This window comes from Pristiophorus japonicus, chromosome 9, assembly GCF_044704955.1.
Source record: "Pristiophorus japonicus isolate sPriJap1 chromosome 9, sPriJap1.hap1, whole genome shotgun sequence".
NCBI classification, from domain to species: Eukaryota; Metazoa; Chordata; class Chondrichthyes; family Pristiophoridae; genus Pristiophorus; species Pristiophorus japonicus.
Genome location: NC_091985.1, coordinates 33,649,934 through 33,664,493, shown reverse-complemented (window position 1 = coordinate 33,664,493; position 14,560 = coordinate 33,649,934). Strand labels below are relative to the sequence as shown.

The window sequence follows — 14,560 nt, the reverse complement described above, 5'->3', positions numbered from 1 at the left end:
TGTATTAACTTTTGATTGGAAATATATTGGCGTTCCTTCATTGTCGCTGGGTCAAAATCCTGGAACTCCCTCCCTCACAGCACTGTGGGAGTACCTTCACCACATGGACTGCAGCAGTTCAAGAAGTCAGCGCACCACCACTTTATCAAGGGCAATTAGGGATGGCCAATAAGACGTCCACATCCCTTGAATGTATAAAACAAAACCATTGCTGTTAAGGCAGAGAGGTTACCTGCTGTAAAGTGATCAGGGCCGATATTGCCCTCGCCCAAAACGGGGCGCACCTAATGATTTTTAAGAGTCCTGTTCGCCCCAATGCATGGGGTGGACAATCCGGAGAAATTCAGCTCTTTGAATTTTTTTGTAGCGGGGCAGAATGGTGTCATCAGCAGGGTGGAAGTGCGGGCGGGTCGGAGCAGCCATCACTCCGAGTCATCAGCGCCGCACTGACACGTCACAACGTCCCTCCCCTTCAGTTAAAGGAGAGGGCGGCTGCAAACTCTGCAGTCACTTTAGTGACAAAAACTGGGCCACGAGGGAGGGTTTTGGCTGGGCCAGCGGCCCGGTACCCAAGAGGAAATGCCAGGCTGCCTGTTGGTGGCCCGGCCGAACCCGTGGCCGCTATTGTCGGGCCGACTTGGCAAATAAAATGGTGGCCGCGGCAGTACGCCCCCCCCTTTAAGGGCGGACGCGCCACCCTGCCACAAGCAGGTTCCTGACGGGAAAAGCTGTCAGTGGCACTCCCACGGGGCAATTTCCTGCGGGGGTTGGAAAGGGGGTCGTCGCCAGTTGGTAAGGTGTCGGCGCGTGCCCGACGGGGCGGGAAAACGGGAGCAGGGGAGACGTTCTCCGCCGGGAAAATCCACGAGGGCAATTTATAAAATCTTGGCCCCTCCGTGCCCACCGAGCGGTGATTCCTTACCGACCTTTGAGGAGGCCATGGCTCTTATAGGAAGGGGCAATTTCGGCCCCATCCTGTTTGAGAAGAGACCATTTGAACATACAAAATTGACGGGCAGGAAAAGACCGACTGGTCCATTAAGCCTGCCCAACACACCATGCTGGTTGGAGTGTCTTCACTTAACCCAGCCATGGGAGAGGCAAATAAAAGAGCAAAAATCCAGGGCCAATAAGGGAAAAAAATAGATTCACAACAACATAAATCTTACAGTGCAGAAGGGGGACATTCGGCTGATAGTGTCCATGCCGGCTCTTTGAAAGAGCTGTCCAATTTAGTCCCACACCCCTGCTTTTTCCCCATAACCCTGCAAATTAGTCCTCTTCGAGTACATGTCCATTTGCCTTTTGAAAGTTCCGATGGAATCTGATTCCGCCACCCTTTCAGGTAGTGCATCACAGATCTTAACAGTTCTGTGTGTGAAGAAATTTCTCCTAATTTCCCCTCTAGTTCCTTTGTCAATTATTTTAAATCTATGACCTCTAGTTATGACCAAGCCGCTTGGCAGAGGAAACAGTGTCTCCATTCTTGCTCTGTCAAAACCCTTCATCATTTTGAATACCTCTATTTGGTGTCCCCTTCACCTTCTCTGCTGTAAGGAGAGCAATCCCAGTTTTTCCAATCTCTCCACATAATTGAGGTTCCTCATCCCTTGTATCATCCTGGTAAACCTCCTCTGGACCCTCTCCAAAGCCTTGACATTTTTCCTAAAGTGTGTTGCCCGGAATTTAGGAAAACATATATCTGAAAAACTCCTCTCTGATCTCCTCAGGTGATTGAAACCGGCCCAGGAGATCGCATGGACCAAGTGTTATCTATAAAGACACTTACCTTCTATATGATGATCTTATTAAATGGCGGAGCAAGCTCGAGGGGCCAAATGGCCTACTTTTGCTCCTATTTCTTAAGTTCTTATGTCAAACCAAACACTTCTCTTTTTGCATGCGGATGTACAGGTACTGGATTTCTGAATTCCCCGCCGAGTTTAACTTGGATCTAGGTTTGGTTCGTCTGACAGAGGAGTTTCGGGAACTGGCTAGCCAGCTGGGATGTGAAGAACACAGTAAACTCATCGACATCTCCAGCATGTAAGAAAGCCTTTTTCTTTATGAGCTTTAAAACCCGACAGTCAGCACAGACCGCTGGCACTGTTTGAAGAAGTCATATTTTGTATATTAAGAGCGACAGATTATTTCTATTAAAAAAAATGAAGTCAATGTGCGTATTTAGAATGCTTCCCTATATTATAACACTTCAAAAAAGTACTTCATTGGGGCGTCCTGAGGTCGTGAAAGGTGCTATATAAATTCAAGTTCTTCCGGAATGACATACAAGTGCCATCAATCTCTGTATTGTACTCGCACTTTTGCCTTCAGTAGCACTGAGTGCACTAATATGGGAGGTAGGCAGTGAGTCCATATATGACACTGGCCATATTGCCTAGAAAATTGTCAAATGACACTCCTGGCGATCAAATGTTATAATAACACAGTGCACGTTGCACCTGTTAGATGTAGGATTTTACTGGCAGGTTAAAGTGTTCTGGGTGTAGGAGACGTGTGGGAGGTTCAGGGCATGACAGGCTCGAGGCTCTGACAGGCCAAAGAACATAATGTTAGGAAACTCTAAACTAGAGAGAAACTTGTTAACTTTAGCATGTTCCTATGGAAACATTGCAAACAGAATTGCTGAATTTTGCAACTAGAAATTGTTCCAATTTCCATTTTGGGTTCTAAACAGGTGTTAGACCCCTCATTAGCATATTCAAGGTGCCTATCGTCTGTTTTAGGTGGCTGCCAGGGACCTCTTAGCGTTCGAACCAATATGGCATCGGATGTGTTTCCAAGGCAATTAGGGCGTGGGATGATGGCCCCTTACTTGGCCCTCTTTGCACCCATTTTTCACCTGGAAAACGAGCGCAATGGGGTTCAGTTCCACCTCTTTGGTGACCTATTGTCAGTATAGTGTGACTGGTATTGTCAGGAGATTCCATAGTTTGTGCTTAAATAGATGGTGGGATTGACTATCAGTGTCGCAAGACCCGTGGTGTAAGCAACACTGTAAGCGGTCAGTTGATTTTAGAACTTAAAAATGCCCCCATATTCTGCCTACGCTTGCTGTGCTCACCTGCTGTCATTGTGATTGCAAAGTCTTTCTGACAACTGTTTATCTGGTGTGTAATATTCTAATTTATTGATGTATCCATTTAATATAAGGTCTTAGGACAAGTGCTAGGAACCGTTTGCAAAAGTGTGTGTGCACTGGGGATTTTACCAGGTTTATATCAGGTAAAAAGAAAAAAAAAAGATTTGCCTTTATATAGTGCCTTTCTCGTCTTCAGAATGTCCCAAAGCAATTTCCAGCCAATTAAGTACTTTTGAAGTGTATGTCATTGTTGCAATGTTGGTGAACTGGCAGCCAATTTGTGCACAGCAAGCTCCCACAAACAGCAATGAAATAAGTGACCAGATCATCAGTTTCAGGTGTTGGTTGAGGGATAAATTTTGGCCAGACACCAGGAGGATTCTCCCGTTCTGCTTTGAATACTGCTCATCTGAAAGGCAACACCTCCGTCAGTGCAGCACTCCCTCACTACTGCACAGAAGTGCTAGCTTAATTATGTGTTCAAATATCTGGAGTGTGGCTTGAACCCACGACCTACTGACTCAGGCGAGAGTGCTACCCATTGCAGTAAAACCTATTCTTATTAAAAATAAAAACGGAAACACTCAGCAGGTCAAGCAGCATCTGTGGAGAGAGAAAGAGTTAGGGGCCGAAATTGCCCCTCTCCTTAAGGCCTGTTACCACCGCAAATCGGCGGCCATGCTGCGGAGTGGAGAGGTCGCTGACTTTTCGTGGAATGGCCGCTGATAGCCCAATTGCCCTCCCAAGGTTTTCCGGCAGTGCCCCGATTCCCGCCCCCCCCCCTCCACCGCTCCGCTGCCGCTGATCCGTGGTAAGCGCGTCATCACCGTGTGCATCGCCGACCTATCCGCTCGACAGCAGCATTCCCCATTGAAAATCCTCGGCCCGCCTGGCTGTGCTAAAACCTGGCTTCTCTCGGTGGTCCAGTGAGGCTGTGGCCTTCTGCAACGGGGGTGCGGCCTCCCTTAAAGGGGAGAACGCACTGCTGCTGCCGCCATTTTTTTTTGTCGTCCGACTGCCATATCGGCCCGACAATTATGCCCCCGGGTTCGGCCGGACTGCCAACAGGCAGCCTGGCACCCCAGGCTGCTGGCCCGGCTAAAACCCTCCCCAGTAGGCCAAAGTAATAAAATCGCGGAGGCTCTCCCCTTTAAGTGACGGGGACGTGGCACCGTGATGACGTCATCGTGGCGGTCACTCCGCACCGCCCACAATTTCTGCCCCTAAGGTTTTGCCACCGCCCTCATTAAGAGCCATTCCAATCCAAGGAAAAAAAAACAAAGAGCGGAATGTCGCTCAAGAGGCGACCTGAACCACAGCTGTGGTTAAAAACCGTCGAAAAGAGGTGGGAGCGCCCCGTTTCAGGCGGGGGGGCAATTTCTACCCCATAATGTTTCATAACTCTGTTTTAAGCATCTGCAGTGCCTTGCTCTTGCTCTCTCTATTCTAATTGATGGTTGTCTAATTTAATGTGCTAATGCAACACTATGTGAAGTTCACATTTCTGATCTTAACCAATCTCATTAATACTACTATTACTTTTCAGTCCATCCTATGACTGGATGAGACGTGTAACTCAACGTAAAAAAGTCTCCAAGAAGAAGGGGAAAGCTTCTCTGTTATTCGATCATTTAGAGCCGTTGGAGCTGGCAGAGCACCTTTCCTTCCTCGAGTACAAATCTTTTCGGCGGATATCGGTCAGTGATCCTCAGCTTCAGAGAGTTGGATTTGCTGTATCTAAATGTCGGGCTTTTCAAATTTCATCTCCCCCGCTCCCCTTCTCCATGTTCTCCTGCTTCCTTGGGGGGTTGTCCATGAAGTTTCCAAACCTGCCCCAAGTGTTTCATTCAGGCGGTTGCTGTTGCTGATCCCTTTCTGTTTGGAAAATTGAGCTCCTTTCCTCATTGTAAGCTGGTGCACAAGGGGCTTCAGATTCTCAACTGACCGCAAGAAAATGTCATCCATCTACAGGCTCAGCATTGGGGAACATTTCGGGAAGGGAAATTGCCCTTCAGAAAAAGACCTGTTAGTGCCTCTAAGAGGCGGTAAGGTGGCAGTGAGGCCTTACCAACCGGGGGCAGGCAGAGGGTGCGACCCTTGCGCAGTTGCCCCGGGCCGGGGGTCGTAGAAATGGGTTTCCGCCACGCCCCGTGTTTCCACACCCCATCTGATGCTCTGATCCCTTGTCGGCCGTGTGCCGACCCCTTACCTCCCAGCGGTGACCCCTTATCCGCGCCGCGGGGGAAATTGCCCCGCGGGAGCACGGCCACCGCTGGTCGGTGCCCCCGGCAGCTTCGCAAGGCAGGAGGCTGCCAGTGGCTAGGCGGTGCGGCCGCCCTTAAAGGGGAGGGCGCACTGCTGCGGCCGCCATTTTGTTTTAATTATCGTCCGACTCCTGAGTTGGCCTGACAATGGTGGCCACTGGTTCGGCTGGGCCGCCAACAGGCAGCCCAGCACCCCCTCTTGGTACTTATCCAGCTTCCCCTTAAATGCATCTATTGCCTAACGGGTAGTTGTGAGAATTTCTGAGACAACATCGTAGTCCTCTTTCAAGCCCCTTCCCCTCGCCCAAAACAAATTGCTGACAGGAGAGTTGGGTGGGCTTTCTATCCCTTCATCTACTCTGGAACTGGGCTGCCAAATAGTGATGTAGCTGCCTGGCATGGAGTGATAGGACATGGGGCTGTATACACAATTCCCCGAATGGCTGAGCTGACCAGTGTCGGTTAGGGGGGGGGCGCTATACGGAGGCAGAACACTTCTCCAGAGGGAGTGAGAAAGCCAGAGGGCGAGCCAACCTAGTCCCTTTGTTGGACTTCCTACCAGCTGCATGCAGAGCAGCATTGCTCGAAGCTTGGGAGGGGATTGTCTGCATTAAGCCTGTGGCTAGAGAACAATATGTGGTACAAGAAAAGGTGGGGGATAAAAATGATCATAAAATGCAGAAAATAATCATCTTTAAACACCTGCAAACTTTAAGAAAAAGGACAATTTGCATTTAATATTAACATTAGAGTTTAAATCTTACTTTCTGTATTCATTTAACTTTGTATAGGATTTAATCAGTATAACACGGCTTAAAAATCCAGTGATTGCATGGTATGAAGTCCCGCTTGTGTAAAATGTAACAGTCCTCATTTCGTACACAAGGCACATCATGCTAAGATGATGGACAACGTACATGTCCTGCTGGGTCAGCGTGACAAGTAAATGACTGAAGGGCACTCGCTCCTTTCTCATGGTGGAACCTTACTGCCGACCATGTCATGTGACATGAAGAAATGGCAGAGTACAATCAGTGAGTGACTATAGCTTTAGGGCATTTTACTGAATGTTTTGATGCCTCAAGTAACATCTGCAACTCTTAAGTATTCTTTTTTTCCCCCTGAGGCAACAAGTGCAGCATAAATTTACTCTGGATTCAGACTGCAAGTGGGCCTGTTGTAGTTTGCACCACAATAGGGCCAGATTGTCAGTGTTTGGCCCCATGACTAGCTGGTTTTACCCAGTCTAATGATCCCAAACTGACCTTACTGCTTTGTTCACGAGCAGAGGGCATGACATCAGCATTGCAACCCATGGTGCATCAACAGATCGAGTAAATACACGTTGTTATGCTCTGCTGTGTAAAAATAATCGTTTCCACAAATTAGAGCTGTTACTGTTCCAATGCAAACCTGAATCAGACTAGATAGACATTTATTTAGAAATTGGCAAAACAAAGAAGAAGGACAAAGGCAGGTAGTACTGGGTGTCAATCATTAATCAAAAAATAATAGCCAAGCCAAGCAATGGCAGATAGGTAAGAAGAATTGAAAAGACCCCTGACCTTTAATTACCTCTTGAAATGGTGATCTCTTCCAGTTTACAGATTACCAGAGTTACGTTACACATCGGTGCCTAATGGATAATCCAACCCTTGAGAGATCCATTGCTCTGTTTAATGGTATTTCCCAGTGGCTCCAGTTGATGGTTCTCAGCAAGCAGACACCTATGCAAAGGGCAGAGGTCATCACCAAATTTATTAATGTGGCTCAGGTGAGTAATATGCACGAAAATTCTTGTGGTTGTATTGGTTACACAATTTCCGTAGTGCATCTGCTTGTGTGTCTCACTCAATGCTCGTCTGACTGTCTGGAGTGGTGCACAGAAGCCACAGGCGGTAGTTAAGGCAGGGACCATTGTATTTTTAAGCTGCTAAACATTTAGGATGGTGCAGGGCAATAGGGAGCACAAGGCAGGGGGATTAGTTTTGGATTACTCCAGCAAAGAGCTGCCACAGGCAGTGCTGTATACCTTGATGGATCTAGTGGTGATTTCCTACCTGAGCGAAAGCAGTCTCCAGCTCATTCCGATGGTACAATTGAGATTGAAAATTTATCACACAAGGAAGCAGTGCGGGCCTCGAATATTGCTCTGAAAACCAATTGCCCTCTCCACAAATTTTCCATCATCCAGGCTCCAGAACTGTTATATAGTTAAAGCCAAAGTTACATTAAGCCATTACGATTTGAGATTTGCAAAAAATAATCCTGCCCAGTATAACTTAACAACTTTAGCATAGTAAAACCTCACAAGGGCCTTTACAAAAGAGGAGATGATGAACACTGAGCAAGAACTGGGAGAAGAAGGGCGGAAGAAGTGACCAAAGTTACGGCTGAAGAGATAAGCTTTGGGGTTTCTGATGGTGGGGAGAGGTGGAGCAAGGCCAAGGGGTTTAGGAAAAAATTCTGAGTGAGGGGGTAAAACAGATGAAGCCTCTGCACCCATGGTGGAGAGGAGGGATGCACAGAATCCTAATATGTCCTTACTATACAGTATAAATGCACACGAGGCCCATATTTGAGAGAAGGTCACTCTGTGACCAGTAACCTTTATTAGCCAGCACTGAAGTGATGAAGATGGGTTGAGCTGCCCCTTTTATACCTGAAAGTCCAGGTTAGGAGTGTCTCCCACAAATTCACCACCTAGTGGTCAATGTTCTCATGGTGTACAACTTAGGTCCGTTTATACATGGGTTACAATGACAGTTACATACATGACAAATCCAGATTCAGAAGAGTGCCGGATGTCGGCTGGAGGGGATTGCAGAGGAAAGATGGGCTGAATCTTTGGAGGGATTTGTAAGTGAGGATGAAGATTTTGAATTCAGTGCACTGGGGAGCCAGAGGAGGTCAGCAAAAACCTGGGTGATAAGTGAGCAGAGTTTGGTACGGATAGGGTGCAAGTGGTAGAGTTCTGTATGATTTTGAGTTTTCTATGCTCAGGAGGTCAGCTAACAACAACAGCAACAACAACTTGTTTTATATAACGCCTTTAACGTAGCAAAACATTGCAAGGCGCTTCACAGGAGCGTTTAAAAAAAATTGACACACAAGGAGAAATTAGAAACATAGAAACATAGAAACATAGAAAATAGGTGCAGGAGCAGGCCATTCAGCCCTTCTAGCCTGCACCGCCATTCAATGAGTTCATGGCTGAACATGAAACTTCAGTACCCCCTTCCTGCTTTCTCGCCATAACCCTTGATCCCCCGAGTAGTAAGGACTTCATCTAACTCCCTTTTGAATATATTTAGTGAATTGGCCTCAACTACTTTCTGTGGTAGAGAATTCCACAGGTTCACCACTCTCTGGGTGAAGAAGTTTCTCCTCATCTCGGTCCTAAATGGCTTACCCCTTATCCTCAGACTGTGACCCCTGGTTCTGGACTTCCCCAACATTGGGAACATTCTTTCTGCATCTAACCTGTCTAAACCCGTCAGAATTTTAAACGTTTCTATGAGGTCCCCTCTCATTCTTCTGAACTCCAGTGAATACAAGCCCAATTGATCCAATCTTTCTTGATAGGTCAGTCCCGCCATCCCGGGAATCAGTCTGGTGAACCTTCGCTGCACTCCCTCAATAGCAAGAATGTCCTTCCTCAAGTTAGGAGACCAAAACTGTACACAATACTCCAGGTGTGGCCTCACCAAGGCCCTGTACAACTGTAGCAACACCTCCCTGCCCCTGTATTCAAATCCCCTCGCTATGAAGGCCAACATGCCATTTGCTTTCTTAACCGCCTGCTGTACCTGCATGCCAACCTTCAATGACTGATGTACCATGACATCCAGGTCTCGTTGCACCTTCCCTTTTCCTAATCTGTCACCATTCAGATAATAGTCTGTCTCTCTGTTTTTACCACCAAAGTGGATAACCTCACATTTATCCACATTATACTTCATCTGCCATGCATTTGCCCACTCACCTAACCTATCCAAGTCACTCTGCAGCCTAATAGCATCCTCCTCGCAGCTCACACTGCCACCCAACTTAGTATCATCCGCAAATTTGGAGATACTGCATTTAATCCCCTCGTCTAAATCATTAATGTACAATGTAAACAGCTGGGGCCCCAGCACAGAACCTTGCGGCACTCCACTAGTCACTGCCTGCCATTCTGAAAAGTACCCATTTACTCCTACTCTTTGCTTCCTGTCTGACAACCAGTTCTCAATCCACGTCAGCACACTACCCCCAATCCCATGTGCTTTAACTTTGCACATTAATCTCTTGTGTGGGACCTTAGGGCAGGTGAGGTAGGTTTTAAGCAGCTTCTTAAAGGAGGAAAGAGAGGTAGAGAGGCAAAGAGGTTTAGGGAGGGAATTCCAGAGCTTAGGGCTTAGGCAACAGAAGGCACGACCGCCAATGGTGGAGTGATTAAAATCGGGGATGTTCAAGAGGCTAGAATTATAACTAGCTAAGAGGAAATGTTGATGCTGGAGGTGGCAAGGTGTCTCTCAGCAGAGGCGGGGGTGAGGTAGGGATGGAGGTGGAAATGGGCTGTCTTATTGATGGACTGAATGTGAGGTTTGAAGTTCATCTTGGCATTGAGCAGGGCACTGAGGTTGCTTTCAGTCCAACCCAGTACCTCTCATTCTTGTTAGCATTTAACCAATGACTGCACCAATATCGTGACATCAGTTCCCTCCTGTTGTTGGTCTATGCTTGTGGTAAATGCACCTCGTATTTTGGCTAAATAATCATTATAGTGATCCACCAAATGCTTTTCACATTCCCATAACATTTGGTGTACTTTTGGGAAATGTATTTCAGATAATATAAACTTCACACCTACCAAAGGAATTGGGTGATCCTGTGGGGTAGAACACTGCCCTTACCTTTGGGACTTGGGGCTAATTCCAGCCTGGACAGGTGGGATAAATGCTTAGTTTCTAGTGACTTTTAGAGAGCAAGGATGTCTCGATTAAGTTCCTAAGGCATATCTGCCTATTACAGTTTGTTTTTCCCCAGCATTTCCTCTTATATTCACAGCTAGACTGCAATTTCTATGATCAGATGAAGTGCCTTTGGAACTGAAACCTCTGTTCATATTCACGACTGTGTACTGGTTAATCTGCTCAAGGTAAACAGGACTAACAGTAAACCCCTAATTGCAATAATCTGCTTACTGGGATACTTAAAACATTCTCCTGTTAACCTCAAAAGTAGAAAATAACTTGCTGCCAGAATAAATTGTACAGGTTAAAACGACCTGGTCAGATTTATTTACAAGTGAACTAATATAGAGAAGCAAAAAAAAAATAGACAACAAATACTAATAGAGAAAAATAGCTAAATTGTCATGATATTTGAAGTGTTTATAAAAAAGAACATTCAGATTCTAAAATCCTTGGAGTTCTTATCAGTAAGTCCCTGGAGCCTAGAAATTGACCTCCTGAGTGTCTCCTGTTATCGCCTCCGGAGGGTGAGAATAGGGCACTAATGACTTACCGGCCGGAGGCAGTGAAATTAACAACTCCCGCTAACTTGGGCGAGAGGTTTGCGGCGGCAGTAACACTTTGCGCCACAATCTCTTGCGACGGAGATTGTTCGGGAGGCCGGGCATTTCGGCGATGAAAGTTAAAGGGGAGGATGCCGAGGTAAGTGCAAAAAATTGTTCAAATTATTATTTTCAACTTTTGCGATTCTTCTTCAGCCGCCATCGATCAGTCCGGCACTCTGCTGGAGCACGTGGGGTTAATCAGGCCGGATCGTGGCTGCCGTCAGGGACCAGCTAACTGGTCCCAATGCAGAGCCTGCAGCGACGGTCCTTCTCTTTAAGGGAGGAAAGGAACCTCGGATCACGGCAGTGCTACACGGCCCATTGTGCAGCGCTGCACACTTACCGCCCCGCCTGCGTCCTATAGCGCTCCAAGAAGGAAGTGGGCTGCTTGATTTAGCGCTCCACTTACTTCCTGGAGCGCAAACACCGAATTTAAAAAAAGCTGGGAATCATTAGCGCCTGGCACTAGTTTTCCCAGCTTTCAAAGGTTAACGCCCCAAACAGGACGATACCAAATTTCTCCCCCTGTAGTGGTTGTTAAACAGGACAACTCCTCACTGGACCTCATTGGCATATATAGATCATAAGGGAATAAAGAACTGGAGGCTCTGGAAAAGTTATAAAGGGTTTACCTCCTTGAAGGACAAACAATTTCTTCTCAATAGCCTGGCAGTCAGAAGGCTAACCATTTTTTAACATTAAAGTGGACAAGGTCAGATGTTTTTTAGCCAGTATGTAGCAAGCTCAAAAAGAGATAGGGCAGTTGTGGACTTAATTTTAGGGAATGAAGCTGGGGAGGCGGAAGAGCAATTTGGTGGTAGTGATCATACTTCAGTTAGATTTAGCATAGTTATGGAAAAGGACAAAGATAGACCAGGAGTAAAGGTCAGTTTTACTAAGCTGAAACGTGATTTAGCAAACGTGGACTGGAAACAGCTACTTGAAGGTAAATCAGAGCAGTGGGAGGCATTCAAGGAGGAGATAGTGAGGGTTCAGAGCAAATATGTTCCCACAAAGAAAAAAGATGGGACTCCCAAATCTAGAGACCTCTGGATGTCTAGAGACATATAGCATAGGATAAGGTAAAAAAAGGAAAGCTTGTGTCAAATAATAAGAGCTAAATATTGCAGAAAGCATAGAGGAGTACAGAAAGTGCAGGAGTGAAATTAAAAAGAAAATCAGGAAAGCAAAGAGAGAGCATGAAAAAAAATCGGCAAGTAAAATCAAGGTAACCACAAAGATGTTTTATAAATACATAAAGAGCAAGGGGATAACTAAAGAAAGAATGGGGCCTAATAGAGACCATGAAGGTAATCTATGTGTGGAGGCAGAAGACGTGGGTCTGGTTCTTAATGAATACTTTGCATGTTTTCACAAAAGAGAGGAATAATGCAGACATTGTAGTTAAGGAGGAGCATGAAATATTAGATGAGATAAACATAGTGAGAGGAAATATTAAGGGGTTTAGCATCTTTGAAAGTGGATAAAGCCCCAGGTCCGGATGAAATGTATCCCAGATAGTTCAAATAAGCAAGGGAGGAAATAGCAGAGGCTCTGACCATCATTTTCCAATTCTCTCTGGCTACAGGTGTGGTATCAGAGGACTGGAGGACAGCTAACGTTGTACCATTGTTTAAAAAGCGAGAAAGGAATAGACCGAGTAATTACAGGCCAGTCAGCCTAACCTCGGTGGTGGGCAAAATATTGGGAAAATATCTGAGGGACAGTATTAATTGTCATTTAGAAAGGTGTGGATTATAAGGACAGTTAAGAGAAGGTCGTGTCTGACTAACTTGATTGAATTTTTTGTGGAGGTAACCAGGAGGGTCAATGATAAAGTCCCACATAGCAGACTGGGCAGAAAAGTAAAAGCCCATGGGATTCAAGGGAAAATTGGCTCAGAGGCAGGAAGCAAAGAGTAATGGTCGACAGGTGTTTTGTGACTGAAAGGCTGTTTCCAGTGGGGTTCCGCAAGGCTCAGTACTAGGTTTCTTGCTTTTTGTGGTATATATCAATGATTTAAACTTCAATGTAGGGGGTATGATTAAGAATTTTGCAAATTATACAAAAATTGACCATGTGGTTGATAGCGAGAAAGAAAGCTGTGGACTGCAGGAAGATATCAATGGACTGGTCAGATGGTTAGAAAAATGGCAAATGGAATTCAATATGGAGAAGCATTTGAGGCTTTTTCCTCTCTTACTTCTTTGAACAGCCTGTGCCTGGGGATTTATCCACTTTCAAAGATGCTAAACTCCTTAATATTTCCTCTCACTATGATTATCTCATCTAATATTTCATGCTGCTCCTTAACTACACTATCTGCATCATTCCTCTCTTTTGTGAAAACAGATGCAAAGTATTCATTAAGAACCATACCCGCGTCTTCTGCCTCCACACACACATGACCTCAGAGTGCATGTCCACAGTTCCAGAAGATAGCAGGCCAGGTAGATAAGGTGGTTAAGAAGGCATACAGGATACTTGCCTTTATTAACCGAGGCATAGAATATAAGTGCAGGGAGGTTATGCTTGAACTGTATAAAACATTAGTTAGGCCACAGTTAGAGTACTGTGTACAGTTCTGGTCACCACATTACAGGAAAGATGTGATTGAACTCATGATCATCATCATAGGCAGTCCCTCAAAGCAAGGATGACTTGGGTGCAGTCATTTTCCAACATTCCATAGACTCTGGATCAGTTCCTGTGGAATGGAGGATAGCCAATGTAACCCCACTTTTTAAAAAAGGAGGGAGAGAGAAAACAGGGAATTATAGACCGGTCAGCCTGACATCGGTAGTGGGTAAAATGATGGAATCAATTATTAAGGATGTCATAGCAGTGCATTTGGAAAGAGGTGACATGATAGGTCCAAGTCAGCATGGATTTGTGAAAGGGAAATCATGCTTGACAAATCTTCTGGAATTTTTTGAGGATGTTTCCAGTAGAGTGGACAAGGGAGAACCAGTTGATGTGGTGTATTTGGACTTTCAGAAGGCTTTCGACAAGGTCCCACACAAGAGATTAATGTGCAAAATTAAAGCACATGGGATTGGGTGTAGTGTGCTGACGTGGATTGAGAACTGGTTGGCAGACAGGAAGCAAAGAGTAAGAGTAAATGGGTACTTTTCAGAATGGCAGGCAGTGACTAGTGGAGTGCCGCAAGGTTCTGTGCTGGGGCCCCAGCTGTTTACATTGTACATTAATGATTTAGACGAGGGGATTAAATGCAGTATCTCCAAATTTGCGGATGATACTAAGTTGGGTGGCAGTGTGAGCTGCTGCAGAGTGACTTGAAGAGATTAGGTGAGTGGGCAAATGCATGGCAGATGAAGTATAATGTGGATAAATGTGAGGTTATCCACTTTGGTGGTAAAAACAGAGAGACAGACTATTATCTGAATGGTGACAGATTAGGAAAAGGGGAGGTGCAACGAGACCTGGGTGTCATGGTACATCAGTCATTGAAGATTGGCATGCAGATACAGCAGGCGGTTAAGAAAGCAAATGACATGTTGGCCTTCATAGCGAGGGGATTTGAGTACAGGGGCAGGGAGGTGTTACTACAGTTGTACAGGGCCTTGGTGAGGCCACACCTGGAGTATTGTGTACAGTTTTGGTCTCCTA

General features: G+C 45.8%; 1 protein-coding gene across 2 annotated transcripts in view; it reads left to right on the top strand.

Annotated features, from left to right (window-relative positions):
* Positions 1-14,560, top strand: part of rasgrp3 (RAS guanyl releasing protein 3 (calcium and DAG-regulated)) — a 131,712-nt gene that overhangs the window by 28,342 nt on the left and 88,810 nt on the right. For both annotated transcript variants that reach the window (XM_070889251.1, XM_070889250.1), the window contains 3 exons: positions 1,915-2,046; positions 4,650-4,800; positions 6,968-7,141. In XM_070889251.1, coding sequence (XP_070745352.1) covers positions 1,915-2,046; positions 4,650-4,800; positions 6,968-7,141 — 457 coding nt within the window. The remainder of the gene's footprint in view (positions 1-1,914; positions 2,047-4,649; positions 4,801-6,967; positions 7,142-14,560) is intronic.